Source organism: Denticeps clupeoides, chromosome 11 (genome assembly GCF_900700375.1).
Source record: "Denticeps clupeoides chromosome 11, fDenClu1.1, whole genome shotgun sequence".
Taxonomy (NCBI): domain Eukaryota; kingdom Metazoa; phylum Chordata; class Actinopteri; order Clupeiformes; family Denticipitidae; genus Denticeps; species Denticeps clupeoides.
This window is the reverse complement of record NC_041717.1, coordinates 21,085,579-21,104,540: the sequence shown is the minus strand read 5'-3', so window position 1 is coordinate 21,104,540 and position 18,962 is coordinate 21,085,579. Positions and strand designations below refer to the sequence as shown.

General features: G+C 44.1%; 1 protein-coding gene across 1 annotated transcript; it reads right to left on the bottom strand.

The window, feature by feature from the left end:
• Positions 1-1,118: 1,118 nt before the first annotated feature.
• LOC114799085 (rasGAP-activating-like protein 1) lies at positions 1,119-18,609 on the bottom strand. Its single transcript, XM_028995292.1, has 21 exons — positions 18,462-18,609; positions 18,240-18,296; positions 16,597-16,710; positions 15,941-16,002; positions 15,334-15,463; positions 15,013-15,094; positions 14,124-14,264; positions 13,949-14,040; positions 12,863-12,980; positions 12,619-12,772; positions 9,721-9,785; positions 9,475-9,587; positions 8,543-8,735; positions 7,424-7,561; positions 7,203-7,347; positions 5,263-5,435; positions 4,160-4,297; positions 3,864-3,999; positions 3,589-3,709; positions 2,771-2,847; positions 1,119-2,500 (listed from the first exon to the last, which is right to left on the bottom strand). The coding sequence occupies exons 1-21, from the start codon at positions 18,524-18,526 to the stop codon at positions 2,340-2,342; spliced, it is 2,475 nt and encodes an 824-aa protein (XP_028851125.1). The 5' UTR covers positions 18,527-18,609; the 3' UTR covers positions 1,119-2,339.
• Positions 18,610-18,962: the final 353 nt, after the last annotated feature.

Here is an 18,962-nt window from a genome sequence, read left to right as displayed (position 1 = left end):
GTTGACTTGAAAACGTCAGAAAATGCACACAACAAGATGATAAGAGTGTCTTAAAAATGAAATGTCCTTGAGACATCCAGACAGAATCACATTACAGTGACATTCATCTTGATATTCAGATTCAGATTGGAATGTTCTGAAGAAAAGGTGCTGATGCTGCTGTGTGTGAGTTCCTTCACTATGAGTGACTGTATTTGTGAGTGTGTTTAGTTGATTGTGCCTTACAAGGAGGAGAAGTGAAGTCTGGAACTATACAGAATTACAGGCTTAACACATTCACCAGGTCACGCAAGCCTGTCCCTACCTGTCTCACACAGTCACACCTTCACTCAGAAGTCACACCCCCTCATACAAGGTTTTTGAGAAAAAAAAAAGTGAAACTGAACTTTGCTGCGAAGATTGAGGTCTTCTTGTGTGTCTTTTGTTTAAAACCGAAGAACGCGCTTCTCTCTTATCTTATTGTGTAACTTTCTCTTCTGGTAAAAGCGCTCACACGGAAGTATTCTCAGAGTGAAGTATTCTCCACAAGTACTCTCCATCTTGCACAAGATTAAAAGCCTGAAATGTAAAAGTTTGTCCGTTTGTGACAATATCGAATTAGTCCCTGAACAAAGACACTTAACCCTGAGTGTCTCCAGGGGGGGACTGTCCCTGTAACTACTGGTTGTAAGTCGCTCTGGATAAGGGAGTCTGGTAAATGCTCTGGTAAATGTAAATGGATGTGACGCTGGGCGTCGCTTACCTTTGCTTTGGTGACAGTTCCTGTCTCACGACACACGCCTCAGGCTTTGTTGAAGAACTTTTCCTATTGGCTCCCCTTGCCTCTTTATTTTTTGTAAAATAAATAATGATGCCTCGCTTCAGCACTTCCTTCCCCCCTCCAGCTCCGAGATGTCATGACTGATAATTCAGTCAATTTAATTAACTAAAAAGAAACTAGTAACTTTTTTTAAAATGTTATTATTAACACTAGTACATGTATCTGAGTTTTATTAACATCTGGTGCAAACCAACCGTCCTCTGAAAAAATGTCAGTGGGCAGTGAAAATGGGATGATTTTCTCTGTGTAGGACACGTGTTCGGTCCCACTGAATACTGGACTGAATACAACACAGGGCAACATGTAAAATATTTATGTTGAAACACCATATTCGTCGCACAGAACATTTACAGCACGGCAGACGTACAAGGACGGTAGACGTGTTTGGCAAAAAAAGTTGCGCTTGGCATGTGTATCAGCTGCCAACGTTGTAAACATGAGTGGAAAAACAAACGCTCGGTTTCGCAGTGTTCCCCTCGGTTGTCCCGTCAAGCCCTCGCGTAAAATATAGAATATGAGCTGGTACTGTTGTCATGACGATACAAAAGCTCACGTTGTAAAATGTCCATGCGTTGTTACGTCTGATCACTGAGAAAATTCCAATAAAATACACAATGTAGGATGTTCAAATCTTTGTCAGCGTATAAAAAATACCACCTTCATGTTTTTTTTTTTGTTCTAGTGTCTTCTTTTCCATCAAGATTAAGATTAAAAACACAATATTGACATCATATCCTTAACAGCCATAAAAATAGAATTCTGAAGGTAAACAACAAGAAAAGTTTGAGTCAAGGCAAAGCTGTTAAGTCTCGTGTGTGTGTGTGTGTGTGTGTGTGTGTGTGTGTGCACATTTGAGTTACTCAAGTAACAGAACACCAACCTAAAGCAAACGTCGGTGCAACTCCTGCTCGGCCAGAGGCTACAAAAGCGCGCCATCAGCATCAAGAGAACGGAAAAGCTCTGCCGCTTGGTCCAGCCACAACCGAGAATCCACGATTTGCATAAACATACAAATAATACATATTTCCAAAAGGCGTGCGTCATTTTTCTAACCTTCACAACAAGGTAACGATCTGACAGAAGTGAACGAAGAGGCTGATGCCGGCACCACGGGCTGCATGTCTGAGCGGGACCTGTCCCAGAAGTCTTCATCTCCTGGAGACCCTGGAGCCACGGTGACGACCAACACGGCCGTGCTGATGATTATCATTACTTTGGCAAAGCAGCAGTCATGGTCCTCTTCCCCGGACGGGCTGTTAAACGAGGGATCGGGGGGTTGTGGACTGATGGTGGAACCTTTGGGCCTAAGATGCCCCAAATTTACACATTTTTCATTAAGCTGCAGGAAGGTTATTTTATCCTTTTCACCTGATTAGCTGATTTGCAATATAAAAATGAATAAAAATGTCATGGCTTTTTAGACTCTCTGTTGTGTGTTTGTGCACTGTGACATTTTCTTGGCAAACAGCGCTGGCGCAGGATTTAAAATGGCGAACGGGAATCTGGAGGATGTCGGGGTTCAGAGGGCAGCCTGGGGGGTTAGAATGAGCGCGCCGCCGTCCTCCCCCTCGCGGCACTGGTAAGATGAGTGGGCGCGTTCCAAATCCTGAACAGCCTCCAGCAGGCGAGCAGCCACGGCCCTGCCCCTATCCTGGGTCGCCACTGCCCCCTTGTGTCCGTCTGAAAAATTACAAAAACACACACAATTTACAAAAGCGATATCTCACAATATATTATTAATTCCAAGGAACAAGCAACTCGTAATCATAATAAAAAATGTTTTTAAAAAATGCTATTGATTGCTATTCTTTTTATTCATGATTACGTGGGCTTGATTGATAAAACTTGAATTATTGTATTTCTTTTCCACGATCATACGATTGACATTTGATTGACTAAATACATTTGATTTCTAAATATTTAGAAGCTTTTTTGACTTCAGTGACACACCTGATGGCTGAGCAGAGCTTGGTGGCATTTCTTCTGTTCTATCTCCTCCACTTTCTTGTGACTCCAGGTATTGTTTCCTGTTAAGATACCAGAGAGCCATTCAGATCCATCACACTGTAGTGGTCCACTGTGTGGACTGTACCCCAGGATGATTTCACATTAACTTAAAATGGTTGTAGTGCTTTACTGGTTTACAAGATTCCATTAAGCACAAGAAGCACTTCTTTATAACACACTTGTCAACAGATTAACTCGTTAATTATCAACTTATGTCATATGCAATAGCTAAAGAAAATCGTTTTCTTGACACTTCTTTTCCATGCAGGTGGGTCCTCATGAAAACACTAATGAAGTAAATGAATGGGGTGATGAGCACGATGATGATGGAAGTGATAAAGTGGTTGTCATAGACATGGTCTGTGATAAATCTCAAAAGCAGATATGAGAGTAAATGAATTAATTTGATTTAATATAATCTAGTAAAAGTAATGCTTTTTTTGGAAAATGTAAGGTTGGAAGACTAGATGTTATTTGAAAATTGAAACTCGGCATTCTTCTACTGTTAAAGTTAAAAATATAGAATACATGTGTGTTGATGCTGAAAAGCAGACAGCTACGGGAAAATCGTCTCACTGAAGAAATGATGACGAAAAACACTGGAGGCTTCATTGTCCTGTGACCATCAAGTACATGTACCAACATCAAAGCTGCATCTATCAGATGAACGAGTGGAGAGTGAATGGAGAGACAGATGAAAGATGAACAGATGAAGTACTGCATTGGCATAAAAACACACACACACACACACGCACACAGACCTGAGTTTCTCTCTGCCCTGCAGGAGCTGTTTGTAGATGATCTGAGCCTCAGCGTCGGGGTCTAACGGGTCGCTCCAGTCCCCCAGAGTTACTGCAGAGTGGGTCCGACTGCATCCGGGAGCTGGGAACAAAATTACTCATTAGAATATCAACGTTTATAGAGTTAAAACGTTATTAAAGCAGGAATGTGTTCATTAACATTAAAAATGATCATTATGAAGAAAATAGAAGCAGAACAAATAACAACATAAATACAGCACCACATACACCCACACCTGCACGATCGGCCTGTAAGCAGCAGGTCCACTTGGCACTGCGGGACGCTCCGGGGTGGAACGAGGGCAGCATTCGCTCATTATATATACTGGCCTTCCTGATGGCTGACAGCCACTGGTTCAACTCATTTACATTCTGAAGACACACACACACACACACCCACACACACCAGTAAGGAACACACAGGAAAGCTGTAATAAGTCAGTAATAATTCACATAATTACAGTGTAGTGGCAGTCATTGTAGAGTGAGAGAGAGAGTGTGTGTGTGTGTGTTTTATTGTGATCTTGACCACCTTGCACTGCAGGTACATGGTGCGTAGTTGTCCTTCGTTGTCCTGGGTGACGACCTGCATGACATTTTGAAGCTGGAAAGCGTTTTCATCCACCCTCTCCACCGCACAAATGCAAGGCACCGGGATGGAGGAGCGCAGCTACACACACACACACACACAAACAGTATAACACAGTACAGTATTTTACAGTGTTAGTGAGAGAGAGGGGGGCAGATCCCTGATTTATTCAGTCGAACATCTGGAAGATGCGTCCATTTACCCACCTAGCCCTCCCCTCCTCTCTCCCTCACTCCCTTCCTTTCTCTCCCTCCTTTTAATGATAGAACGGGGAGAAGGATTCGCTATTCGTTAGGGCTAATGAGCTGCTCATACGGCACTCATGGTAATGAGCCTGCTGGGCTGATTTAAGAGGTGAGGCAGGAATGGCAAATCGTCAAAATGAGATTTAGAACATTGTGCAACCTATATGGTGAATATATTCGTATAATTTAATATGACACCATAACTGCCATAATAATGAAAGTTTCTGAAGGTTTACCCCAAGGAGTTTAAACACTAATGATGTCAGATCTTTGTACAATCTTTGTACGCTCGACGTTGGCCATGACCACTTGCAGGAGATGCAACCAATCGTTACTTCTCGATTGCAACAGCACGGCTGGTTAAACTTGGCATAAATCCGACTCATTGGTGAGGTTATTTGCATAAATGCCTCATTGAGGTTTGCATGGAAATGAATTTAATTGCCTGGTGCTTGCACCACATTGCAATGTGAAGTAACAGACTCATAATTCAGTTTGGGTGGTAATGGCCTAGGGGGTAAAACACTACAAACAAGAAGACCCAGGTTCAAACCCCATTTTCTACCATGTTGTCCCTGAGCAAGACACTTAACCCTGTGTGTCTCGAGGGGGACCGTCCCTGTAAAATATTGACTTCAAGGTGCTCTGGATAAGGGCGTCTGGTAAACGCAGTGAATGTATGAGCTATGTAAGCTATGAGAGCCACTAGTTTGAAGTGGTAAACTGCAACACACGGCGCAGACTGATACTGATCCTACTGAACCAGCTTGAGTTTCATGCAGCCATCTTGCTTCTTCTGACCTGCCAGTCAGGGGTCTTGCCGTACGACAGGGTCTCGCTGCTCAGCCAAAAGTAGCGCTTTTTAAAGGCAAAGCGCTTGAGCAGCTGAGGGCCTTCCGCCTTGTACTTCTGTAGGAAGCCCTCCTTCACCGTCACCGACGGCAGAAACACCGCCCTCTGAGGAACCTCCGAGACTGAAGGGATGAAGAAGAAAGTATAGATCACACTTCATAGTACATGGACTTGTAGCTACAGAATATAACAAATAAGGTTTAAAACATTGAGGGATGAGAACTTTTATATTTGATGTTGTTCACTATGCATCTATTTATTTAAAGAAATGTTTTATAAATGTAATCAACACTTAGATCGAAATATGATCCTCACCCCTTGATTCGGAACTGATATTGTTTATTACTACATATGGGGCAGTGGTGGCCTAGCGGTTAAGTAAGCGGCCCCGTAACCAGAAGGTTGCTGGTTCAAATCCCGATCCGCCAAGGTGCCACTGAGGTGCCACTGAGCAAAGCACCGTCCCCACACACTGCTCCCCGGGCGCCTGTCATGGCTGCCCACTGCTCACTCAGGGTGATGGGATAAATGCAGAGGACAAATTTCACTGTGTGCACCGTGTGCTGTGCTGCTGTGTATCACATGTGACAATCACTTCACTTTACTTCACTTATGTCTGTTCAGTCTTTCTGCAGCAAAGTTTTGTGTGGCTTTAATATTCAGTAATAAATTATAAAATTGTGTCACATGCAACAATCTGGTAATGTACTGAGAATTGCTGTGTTACGATGGGCTTCATAATGACAATATCTTATTAAAAAATAGAAATATAGAAAGAAAGACATTTGTGTACTGAAGGGGTCTCTTTGCTCAAAGCTCATGTTAAGATTAGCAGAAACAGCACTGCCACGAATATCTACACTCATATACGTAATTAAAGGTGACAATTGAAATGGATTAAAAGTAATATGTGCATCAATTATCACTGCTTACACACATGTCCAGTTACAAATATCAGGGTGTGTTTGCATGAGAGGAGATGAATTCCCTTGAGAGGCGGAGTGTATAATTAGGTCTGGTGTGTGGTGGTGTGTTATGGTGCAATCACACTGCATTCTCCAGAGATGTGTGCAGAATGATTATGATCGAAGTTATATATATATATATATATATATATATATATATATATATATATATATATATATAATATATAAATATATATATATATATTCTATATATATATATATCATGATATATATATATATAATATATAGTATAATATCATATTATATATATTATAATTAGTATATACTGATATATATATATATATATATATATATATATATATATATATATATATTATAGTCCCTTATCTTTTCCTTTTCATCTTAATTGATCACACACACTGGATTCCATTTCCTTCATGCTACAGACGCCGAAGCAGGAAATTGCTGCGGAAAACTGAGCGTTGCAGTGTGAAAACATAGACACTTTAATCCACAGAGAGACACACACGTGCGTGCATGTGGCAGCAGGTTTAAGGAGCTCCACTCTGAGTGTGTGTCCAGTCACGTTCTGGCATGCCGGAGTTCACCACTGTGCCTGAGGGGCCAAATTTCACAGCATCGAGCACAAACTGTCAAGTGTGTGACGACAACCGGGCAGGTTGGTGAGACGAATACTGGATACTGACACCTGACACTGTGCCACACACACACACACACACACACACAAGTAATGAGATCAGTGTATCATGTTTTCTGTACACATGCATACATATAAACTAGATGTTCATGTGAATAGTTCATTAGAACTCTGCCTCAGCTTATAATTTCAAGCAAACCTGCAGATATTCATTGCAATTCGTGTGCAAACATTCAGAAATATTTAGTATGCCATGTATACTGCAGAGTGTATGAGCGATACAAATCGTTCTTTGCAGGCCTTACCACTGTCGTGGTCAACATCTATTAACTTGTCAAGGAAGTCTTTGACGGACGCCACGCTGCGGAGGATTATGGGATGGAGTGGGGCCATCCATTGCTCCTTCCCATGGCCCAGCTGTAAGCCAAGGTTGCCCACACTCTGGAGAGCCTTAAAAAAAGAAGAAGAGAACATTTTTTGTATTGTTCGTTAGTAACGTGGACCCCACAAAGATGTCTGTGGGTACCTTGGCCAACAGCAGCAGCGTTCTGCTGATGCGGGTGTCAGCGTGATGATCTCGGAGGTGAAAGAGTTTGGGCGTCAGGATGGCAGGAGCAAAGAAGCGGAGGAAAAAGAACCCACTGATGGCCAAATATTTCACATCCTGCACAGACGGAGAGCAAAAAAGAAAATGGTCTAAGCGAAGCAGAGATACAAGAGATGGAGCCTCTGTGGTGGTCCACAGCAGCATGGCCGTCAACTGCAGAGATCAAAAAGCCTTAAATTTCAGGCAAATTCTTTATTGTGGACTAATGCAATGGAAGTTTCATCTGTAGAGTGTCAAGAGGAGAACTGTGATTTGTTTCATAGGCAAAGCTATTGTAGTTTCATTAAAACTAGCCCAATTAACTATCCAACAAGTGAAATAGCAATATTGTAAAAAAAAAAAAAGTAATTACAGTAAAACTGTCCAAATATAAAACACCTCTGTGTCAATTCTCCCTCCTAAAATACATTTACACCCATTAAAAATGTATCTGAAATTATCCTAAGGGGATTGAACCCGTTTTCTCTCGTATAGAATCTTCACTCGGTCTCTGTGCCGTATCAGATCACACTGTGTTGTTGTATTTCAGGAATGGACGTGGTTTTGTGGTTGTGTTTTCACCCCTGGACCGCGTTAATGAACACGTTCCTGTGTCATCTCCGGTTCTTGCAACTGTGGAGCAACTGTGTTCCTCAAGGATACAATGGCATCCCTCGCCCTTACAGCATTAACCCCGAACCCCCCATGAAAAAAAACAACATTTATTGCAGGACGGAAATTCTGATTCAGAAAGCAGCAGTTTTCTTCGACCTAAAAAGCCACAAGAGACATATATTCATCATGGGTGGTTCATTAACAACATCGGATTAAAGTGCAGAACTAACAAACCTCTGATCTGCACTCACCACCTGGGGGGGCTGGTAAATCTGAAAAACGGGTTGCCATGGGAATAGAAAAACAGTTGCTATGGGACCCAGTTGGCAGCACTTTCACAGTGAAGAAAGCGGATTCGGGGATGAAAGCGAAGTGAATATGAGAATATAAGAAACACATTTGTTTTCTGGGACTGAAGCTGACAGGCAATGACAGGCATGCAACCTCGTGATGTGAATCGGGGAACTGCTCCTCCACCCTCTTGTGCAGCTGCTTGAAGACAACCCTCATGACAGGGGGACACTGGGCCACCGAGCCCGCGATTGCCTCCATGATGCTGCTGAGGTAGGCCTGCAGAAGACCCACGCTGCTCTCCCTCACCTCCACCTCTGATGCAGAGCCCTTAAATGAGATGCGCCTAAAGAAAGTGAGAGAATAAGGACGTATAAAGGACAGGCAGACATGTCCCCAGTGGCCTAGTAAATCTTGTTAGAGTAAGTATAAGTTAAGTAGAGAAGTAGAATTTTACAGGAAGGAATTTACAGGCAGCCAGCAAGTGCAGCAGTAACCACGAGAACTTGTGGGATTGAGGAAAAATTCTAAACCATAAGAGCACAGACTACTACTGATTCCATCAGTAGTACATCACTAATATTCTTATTTCACAAACACACCATAATCAAAGCTTTTGTGATCACAAGCCATGTTCAAAATGTCTCCTCGTCCCCTTTTATTTTGTGTTTATCACTTGTTTGTTGCTTAACTATGCCATCTTGAGTTGCATGAGGTTATATTTGAACAATCTTCTTCATTTAAATGTCAAGATTGTTTTCAAGAACTGAAGCATTTAACGTATTTTCAAAATGACAGGAGTGCCACATCAGCCAGACCTTCCACTGAGTAGAAAAAGGCAGAAAAATGAGGGTCATAAAACGGTGGTAAAAAGATGAGCTAAAAAGTCCCCTGAGGTGGGACCGAGAGATGGGAGAACTTGGCGGTTGCCAGGCAACAACCTCTACACTCCACTAACAATCCTCTCTTATCGCCACAACTATTCCAGAGCAGTGCGTTAACATACACACACCACATGCACTAGTTGTACGAGATGTATGTATAGAAACGTGCATAATTGTGTTTGTGAGTGTGTGTCTTGGTACCTGCAGCGGTTCATGTCGATCTTGCAGGGGTCCAACTCAATATATTTTTTCTCTTCAAAAATGCGGTTTATAATTGGCTTCAGCACCTCATGCAAGTATAACATTCCTACAGCCTGCCAACACACAAGCACACACACATTGCATTATATGCCATTAAAAAACAAATATATATCTTAAAAAAAATAACCAATCCTCAATATAACCTCAAGATTTTAGTTCAAGGTTAGCAAGTGAGCGCATACTCACCTTCATAAACTGCTCCATGGCTTTGGAGGCCAGGGAATTAGATCGGAACAGGGTGTTAGGATCGGCTACAGAGGTGGGACAGACAGAAGGAAATATATATTACACTGCTCTTAGCTGAAACTATAAGTAGGCCTCCTGTCTGATCCACCTAAAAAAAACAAACACCTAAAAAGCCTAAAAATACAACGTATGTGCCTTCCTCCATGACGCACCATGAATCAGGATGGAGGATTAAAACCAGTTGAGATAAATCTTCACATCTCTGACCACCACTTTCTGTCCTTCACCCTCACACTACCTATTGGATCCAAGACAGACCACCATCCACCACTCTTCTCCACCACCTTCACCCTGTCTCACCTTCATCTGTCTCTTCCTGCACTATTTCAACCTCTGGCTCATTCTTCTTCTTACCCCTGGAAACAACCACTAACACTCTCCTCTCCTCACTTTCCTTTTCTATGGATCATCTCTGTCCTCTATCTTCCAAACCCAAAACCACTTCTCCCCCTGCTCCCTGGCTATCTGAGATGTTGCGCAGCAGTTGAAGGAAACTAAGAGCAGCAGGGAGGAAATATAAAAAATCTTATCAGAAACTTTGCCCACAACCCTCAAAAACTCCACAACATATTCTCATCTCTGCTGAAGATTTTGCCAACTTTTTCACAGGGAAGATTGAGCAAATCTGCCAGACATTCTCCACCACCACAACCCCTACTCTACACCCTCTTGCAGACTGCCCCAAGTCTTGCAGACTGCCCCAGAACCATTTTCAAAACTTACATCAGATGAAATTATCCAGATCATATCTACAGGTAATCCAACCATCTGTCCACTGGATCCAATCCCCTCCACAATACTCCAAACTATCTCTCCTGACCTTATCCCCTTCATTTCTCATGTCATAAATGGTTAAATTGCATCTGGTCATGTCTGGTCAATCAACTGTCACTTCATCTGTCTCAGAACAACCTCCTAGATCCCAACCAGCCTGGCTTCAGAGCAGGTCATTCTACTGAACCCTTCTGGCTGTTTCTGAGAAGCTACATGCAGCCAGATCAGCAAAACTCTCATCTGTTCTTATTCTCCTCGACCTCTCTGCAGCATGTGATACAGTTAACCACAGTTGTCCATTCTGAAGAGACTTGGAATTCAGGGCTCAGCATGGAAATGGTTCCAACCTTGATGAGCGGTCTTACCAAGTGACTTGGAAAAGATCCACATTTGTTCTCAAATGGTGTTCCTCAGGTCTTAGTACTCTGTCCTCTCCTTTTCTCCCTCTACATGAGATCACTTGGTGAGGTAGTTTTCTTCACATGGGTTATCATACCACTGCAATGCCAACGACACACAACTCATCTTCTATTTTCCTCCCTCAGATATACATGCCGCTTCCAAAATCATGTCTAACTGACATTTCATCTTGGATGGCAGCCCATCATCTAAAACTTAATGCCACCAAAACCAAACTAATATTCATCCCAGCAGATTCTTCACCATAATCAGGTTCTTCCTATCTACCTGAACAACTCTCAGATCTCTCCTTCTACAATGGCATGCAACCTTGGGGTATCTACAGACATCCAACTCTCCTTCTCAACTCACATCACCAATCTTTCCGAACATGTAGATTCCTTCTCTACAATATCAGATCAGCCCTTATCTGTCAACACAGGCCACCCAGATACTTGTCCAGACCTGAGTAATCTCACGACTGGATTACTGTAACTCCCTTCTAGCAGGTCTACCTCTGATTGCCATCCAGCCTCTACAACTAACGCAGCAGCACCATCCCAACTTCTCCCACATCTCCTTACTGCTACGATCCCTCCACTGGCTCCAAGTCAAATTCAAAATACTGATGCTGACCTACAAAGCCAAACATGGGGTTCACAATCCTTACTCAGAACCCTTATTATACCTTGTATTGCACCTCACACTCTCCGACCCTCCAGTTCTGCTCACCTGGTCCCTCCACCGCTGAAGGTGCGAGGAAGACACTCATCTAGAATGCACTTCCCCTCGAGGTCAGAACTGTACAGTCGCGTGTACAGAGTGTTTTCATTTTGCAGGTTAAGACCTTCCACTTTGGAGAACACTTAGACAAACTTTTAACTTTCTTATAATTTGACTTATGTAACGAAAAACTTGAGTGAATAAAATGATTGTATTCATGCATTGAGTCCTAGTGAACAGGAACTGACTACTTCATTGACGGTAACATGAAAGCGGAAAGCTATAGGTCGCTCTGGATAACGGCGTCTGCCAAATGCCATACAAGTAAATGTAAAATATAAATGATGAGACCTGGGGAACTGAGTAACTTTCTGACTTTTTGAAAGGGTTGCCAGCCTCCAAACTTGGTTGTCTAGCAACAAGTGGGAACGGAATCAAGCAGTTTTTTAAGCCTCCACCATCAACCTTCAGACCCTCAAACTCCCATTTGAGGCTACTTCCTGCAGAGTTGCTATGGAAACTTTGTTCACTTCATTTATCAGCAGAAGCGCATGAAACGATGACAACGAAGAAAACGCTAAATTAGCTGGTGGGTACAGTCAGAGACAAAACATAATTAGTGAAGGAGGAACGCTTGAAGCGATGTCACATGAAGGAGGAGAGTAATTGGATGGGGGATAAATATAGAGATGAAGGCCAAGAGTTCCCGCCCACGCAGTACACAACGCAATGGAGGGAGGAGCGGCACCAGTGCAACACACTGCCAGAGACATACACGCGGATACACAACTGTTCAGAAGTTTAGAAATGTTCTTCTTTTCCATGAAATTATAAAAAAAGGAATAAAAAAAAAAAAACAGTTGTCAAGGAGACACAGACACACACACAAAAAAAATACACACACACATTAGAGTGTACAGGTGAGAACATTCTGCTGCGTACAGGTGTGGTTGACTTCTCTGGTGTTGAGGTAGTCCAGAAAAGGCACCACCAGGCCCTGGCCCAGGTAGATCTTCACCAGTGTCATGGCCACGTCCTGCCTGCTCTCCACCATGGTCACCTCCTCCAGCAGTGTCAAGGTGCTCGGGTCTTCCACCTGCCACAAAACACAAGTTTATCTGACATCTATGAACCACCAAAATGTGTCTACAGCTGAAATAAAGTAATGAATCAGATATTATCTGACCTCTGCAGGTGAAATTACCGGTTCCACCAGCAGGTCAATGAGGGGTTGGTAGAAGAGCGAGGGCAGAATCCGCTCTTCTGCCAAACGTACCTTCAGACGAAGACCTCCTAACTTCCCACTGTGGGAAAGTTCAATTAGGACAATTTGCAAGACAAAGCAAGGCACATGGGAACACAATTAAGGTCAAAGTGCCATGGCAAGGCACCCTACTTGGTGTGTGGTCATGAACACCCCCCCCCTCTGTTTTAGATATGTGACAGTAAGTTAAATTGTTGTCAAAACAAATGATACTCAGATTAAAATAACTACTGATCAATAACTGATACAATTAATGATGGGGCTCAACAGCAAATGTTCAGTCATTTATAAGTATAACACAATCACCTGTGTCAAATTGATATTATTGATATTGATATTAAATTATAATAATCATTTTTAATGTTTCATTAATTTCTGTCTGTTTTTTCATTGTGGGATTGCAAATGGTATGAGTTTCTGGTATTTTATGGAATTAAATTTCTAATATGGCAACAGAGACAAACACACATAAAGAAGGGGCAATCAGTATTCCTCACAAAGTCTGTGTGTGTGTGTGTGTGTGTGTGTGTGTGTGTCAGATGTTTACTCCATGTACAGTCCTGTACAGTTCGCGGTTCGCATTTGGTGAAAATCTGCCAAGGCCTGTAGGATTTTAATGAGTTTTCATCACTGCTCCTATACACACATGCAAACACTGACTCAACCACCAGTCACACACACAACTCAGTCATCCTCTCACTGGTAAGAAGTGAGTGGGAAGTGTTTGTGTCGTGACTGGTGGGTCTTCAGATCTGGAACCTTGTTCCATGTAAAACCTCTAAAACGCCCTGCCGTGTGAAAACACGAATACAGAATAACTGCACCTAAAACTTTCTTCTTGGTATTATATACCACCGTAAATCTTTAATTGACTATCAATTATGCATGTTTAAATGTAGCAGAGCTGAGCGTGAAAGTATTAACACACACAGTAATGCCATTACTGAAATTGGTGTGACTACAGAAGTTCGAGCATCACTGCCTCAAGTTGGGCCCACAAAGACTCACCCAGCATCGTCCTCAGCATTGCCCAGGGGCAGCAGGCGAAACCAGCCCTGCATCAGAGGGCTTCTGAGCAGAGAGGAGAACGGAATCTCCACCTACGCCAACGGGTAAAAGGTTTCTTCTGAAACTGCCTCAGCCAATCACAGATAAGAATGGGGCATGTTGAATGTAGCCTCACCTTGCCCAGGAAGTCGTTTTTGCCCACCATGTCCCAGTCCCAGACCTCCAGCGTTACAGCCCCGCCCACCTCCTCCTCCCCCTGATCCAGCCACAGCTCCAGCGTCTCCCCCCAATGAGGGAACCGCGTCTTCTTTATGATCTAACACAATTAAACAAACATGTACACAATAATACAAACACAAATATTTTCATGCCGAGCAGCATTTTTTTGTTTTTGGATGAAAAGGATGAAAAAATAGTTGGTTTGCATGCAGAAAAAAATGCCTCCACATGTATTAATCACAATGGCCAAATCATTTTTTATAGGGTGGTAGTAGCCTAGTGGGTAACACACTCGCCTATGAACCAGAACACCCGGGTTCGAATCCCACTTACTACCGTTGTGTCCCTGAGCAAGACACTTAACCCTAAGTTGCTCCAGGGAGACTGTCCCTGTAAATACTGATTGTAAGTCGCTCTGGATAAGGGCGTCTGATAAATGCTGTAAATGTAAATGTAAATTTTTTCTTTCACATGAAGTGTTCTCTTCATGGTATTATGCTTTCATTACACTGAAAAGAAGATAAAGTGCAAAACAATATGGGCCAGTGGTGGCCTAGCGGTTAAGGAAGCGGCCCCGTAATCAGAAGGTTGCCGGTTCAAATCCCGATCCGCCAAGGTGCCACTGAGCAAAGCACCGTCCCCACACACTGCTCCCCAGGCGCCTGTCATGGCTGCCCTCTGCTCACCAAGGGTGATGCTTAAAAGCAGAGGACACATTTCATTGTGTCACCGTGTGCTGTGCTGCTGTGTTTCACAATGACAATCACTTCACTTTCAATACACCTGAAACCCTCTTTATACTGATATCTCTCTCTCACACACATAAACACACACCAACATCTTACCGATGTCTCGGCACTGTGGTTGTTGTAAAGGATCCTGGTGAACGGATCAGACGTGCCTGAGATATCTCTGGGGGCCAGATCTCTGCAGAGAAGGTCAGACGTGGAAAAGTTAATTATACGCTGCTCTTTCAAAACCATACCTCATCAGTTTATCACAGAAGATTCACTGCGTCCTTTCCAGCAATTTTTGGAATCACCATGTTTCAAACCCTCCCAGCACTTTTCCATTTACACTTATCGGATGCCCTTTTCCATAGACGGGGACAGGGACAGTCCCCCCTGGGAAACACTCGGAGTTAAGTGTCTTGCTCAGTGTCTCACCTGGCCTGGATGACGTGGCAGCGTATGCAGGTGCGCTGCGCCTCCTTCTGCAGCTCCAGCCCCAGGTGGATCTCCCCCTGCACCTCCTCATCTGGGTCCACCCGGGTCAGGTTCTGCCAGCTGTCCAGGCCTGAGGGAACAGCCCCGGGTCACAGAGAGACACTGGGGATCAAGGCCTTTCGGAAACACCAAGAGGAAGCTCTAGAAGCTCTAAATAGTCTCGGTGGGAGCGGAGAAGCGCGGGAGCCACGGAGACGCAATCTACACATTTCCCATGATCCCCCTGGTAGGGCCTGACTCAGTCCCGACAGCTTGCTGTGATTCATGGGATGCGGATCCACTCTGGGCTTCTGAGGGGGAGGACGTGATGTCGGCTTGAGGAGAATTATGCGAAAAGTGACTCAGCTGCACCTGACCTGCTCTCAGTCTGGGAAAGACCTGCGTTGAACCGAACGAACCCGAGAACTGGAGCATCAATTCATATTCTTATCTCTGGATTGAAGCGAAATTGGGCCGCAGCACAGAAAAGGACACGTTCCACCATCATGCATCCGGAATCCTCCTCGTTCTGGGCATTCATTTGGGTCTCGGTCTCGTGCTGCCGTACCTTTCGGGTGGGCTGCGATGGCCTCTTTGCTCAGGGAAATCTTTCCGATCACATCGTCATGCCTGTTGGAACGGGTGGAGGGAAAATTGATCGTTATACAACATTTAACACGCCAATGGCCATGACACGTCTGACTGGATGCATTAAGACATGCATTGCACACAAAGTAGAGATTTTTGCACATTTTCACAGGTGTGAAAAAGCCACCTTGCAAAATGCACAGATTAGCAACTTCAGTACGGATGTTTTTTTAATAAATATTTAAGTGCAAACTGTGGTAAAATTGCAAATATTATGCTGTAACTATGTGGCCTCTAACCAACCCTTACACCCGTAGGAACACGTCAGTCCTCAGTGTGCTGATGGAACTGTGGACAGATGAAAGATGACTGGTCAATACCCATAACCAGTGCTGGTTTGGTCGTTTTTTGACCTTTAAATGAAATGTCTCATTGTACCCATTAGCCACAAGTAATATTTTCTGTATATTTACCAAGTTATTTCCAGCGATGCATTAATTACTGAGCACAGAACCAAAAATGACATATTTTGCATCTCCACAGGCACACAGTTTAGCTGTTTTAGACACATCTTGTGTTCAAAAGCCAATCCACTGTTGCTAAGGTGGGATGGGGCAGTCTAGTCAGCTCTCGTACCCAATGGTGTCCTCGTCCATCACGTAGAAGGAGAGAGTGTGGAAGCCCATGGGCAGGTGCAGCGTGTATTCCTCTCCCCAGAAGGGGTTCAGGTTCTTCCATACGGTCGCGGTCCTGCAGGGAGAAGCCGGGATCAGTCTACCGAGGTCAAGGGTTGGCACAAAAAGGAATAAATAAAAAGAAGGTGACCAGGCCAAACCTTCAACCTTAAAGGTCAAATTTGGCAGGAGGATCGATGTTTGAACCCGTCCGTTTGATTCTGTAAGACTGATACGTCATTTTCTGCCAAATTCATAGTCATTTCAGCATCAACAGACCTCTAACAGCCTAAATAAGTTATTGTAGGGGTGGTAGTAGCCTAGTGGGTAACACACTCGCCTAAGAACCAGAAGACCCAGGTGTCCCTGAGCAGGACACTTAACCCTGAAAGGGACTGTCCCTGTAACTACTAATTGCAAGTCGCTCTGGATAAGGGCGTCTGGTAAACGCTGTAAATGTAAATGTAAGTAAGTAAACCATGATTTTGCATCATGAATGATGCAAAATTAAACTCTTTCCTGGAAAAAAAACATGATTCTAACTGCAGCTGTAAAACTAACCTGACAAGAGGATCAAACAGGTCTTAATGAGTGGAAAACTACGACAACCTCGCGGGGAATTTGCTCTTTATATCTCCAGCTCTGGAAATGGTCAGTTCATCACAACAACAACCTGCCTGGGTCTGAGCAAAGCGAGCCAATCAGAGTGAGAGAAAGCAGACGGACAGCCCTCATTGGTCACCGACTCACAGAGTCATAAATCCTTGTTTTGCTGTCTAAAAAAAAAAAAAAAAAGTACAGTGCAACGATTAACATGCAAATATCTAAACGTGCTGTACTAAACAATGAGGTGACGCAGAGCGAAAAATAAATTCGCCCTCTTGTTCCTCTAAAAGGAAGGGAGGGCGAGTATTTACACTTCAAAAGCGGACATAAATAAATCGAATTAAACTGCACAATGGTGTGTTCCAGGTGTGCTGCTCCAACATCTCAACACACACACACACACACAGTTTATAACTGCTTTAAGGGAGCTAATTAACATGTAATATGTTTTTTTGGAAAACCAAAAGATTTTTGTGTTTTCAGGCGAATAAACAAAGTACGTTTGGGGAAAAAACCAGGGTGGTAGTGGTCTAGTGGGGTAACACACTCGCCTATGAACCAGAAGACCCAGGTTCAAATCCCACCTACTACCATTGTGTCCCTGAGCAGGACACTTAACCCTGAGTGTCTCCAGGGGGGACTGTCCCTGTAACTACTGATTGTAAGTCGCTCATGATAAGGGCGTCTGGTAAATGCTGTAAATGTAAAATGTAAAATGTAAAATGTAATGTAACGAAATGCACCACATCCGGCCACTCCCATTTTCCAGCGAAGAGAGGGATCTCCCCTGCAATAATTTATGATCATCTCCATGGCAACCTGCCGATGTCTTAAAGTCTGGAGATGGATCGGGTTATCGGAGGGGGAGGGGCCGGGGTGACCGCGGTGAATAAAGCCCCGCCCACCCCAGCCGTCCACGCTGCGCGCAATTGTCCGAATGATCGCCAGTGTGTATAAAACAAGGGACGAGAGAGAAAACGACGCGAAGAAAAGTCTCACCTGGCCACGACCTCGTGGTCAACTTTGACGATGCAGTAGGGATCACTGGTCCCAGACCTGTAAAGAAGCACCAAACAGCATGCGGGTTTGCACCAAAACGCACAGGCGACACCGTCTGGTGTTAAATGGTCCACGCTGCGTCCACAGGTTGCACCGCGTGGCGGGACGGTGACCGCGCCACCCAGCGCAGGTGACAGGGGCGCCACCCGCGCCGCAACTTACACGTCTTTCGCCGGCAGGCCGCGTCCCTCCACTACGCGGAAATACAGCGACGTGTTCCTGGCCATGGTCGGTCGGGGACCCGCAGCATCATTCCATCTTTCCGCAGAGGACGCCGGTCAGCAGCGCGCACCGGCGGCGCGCTCCACGCAACACGGCGCGGGAGCGCGCGCGCGCGCGCGTGCACGTGGGGGCTGGATTATACCGAGTCGGTCAATAAAATGCCAGTCGACCGTATCTGCCACGTTTGGTTCATACAAACGAGGTTGTGGAACAACTGGTGCAGGTCGGACTGAGGAGCAGCCAGGTCGCTGCAAATGGCCATTGTTTTATTATAATATTTTAAATTTAAAATATTATTTTTTAAAAATTTAATAGTAAGAGTGAGTCCCTGGATGGGAGAGGAAATGGGACGGAACTGCCATCAGTTTACTCCATGCTGTGATATTTCTGTCTACAGCTACTGAGCCGCTGAGCCTCATCGCAAAAATTTCATTTTAATGT

Excerpts from the sequence above, each read along its gene's own strand:
- LOC114799085 (XM_028995292.1), bottom strand. The coding sequence starts at position 18,526 with ATGGCCAGGAACACGTCGCTGTATTTCCGCGTAGTGGAGGGACGCGGC. Across the intron at positions 9,786-12,618 it reads CAGAGAAGTCAACCACACCT|CCGATCCTAACACCCTGTTC; the intron begins GTACGCAGCAGA and ends CCACCTCTGTAG. Across the intron at positions 4,298-5,262 it reads GCAAGACCCCTGACTGGCAG|CTGCGCTCCTCCATCCCGGT; the intron begins GTCAGAAGAAGC and ends GTGTGTGTGTAG.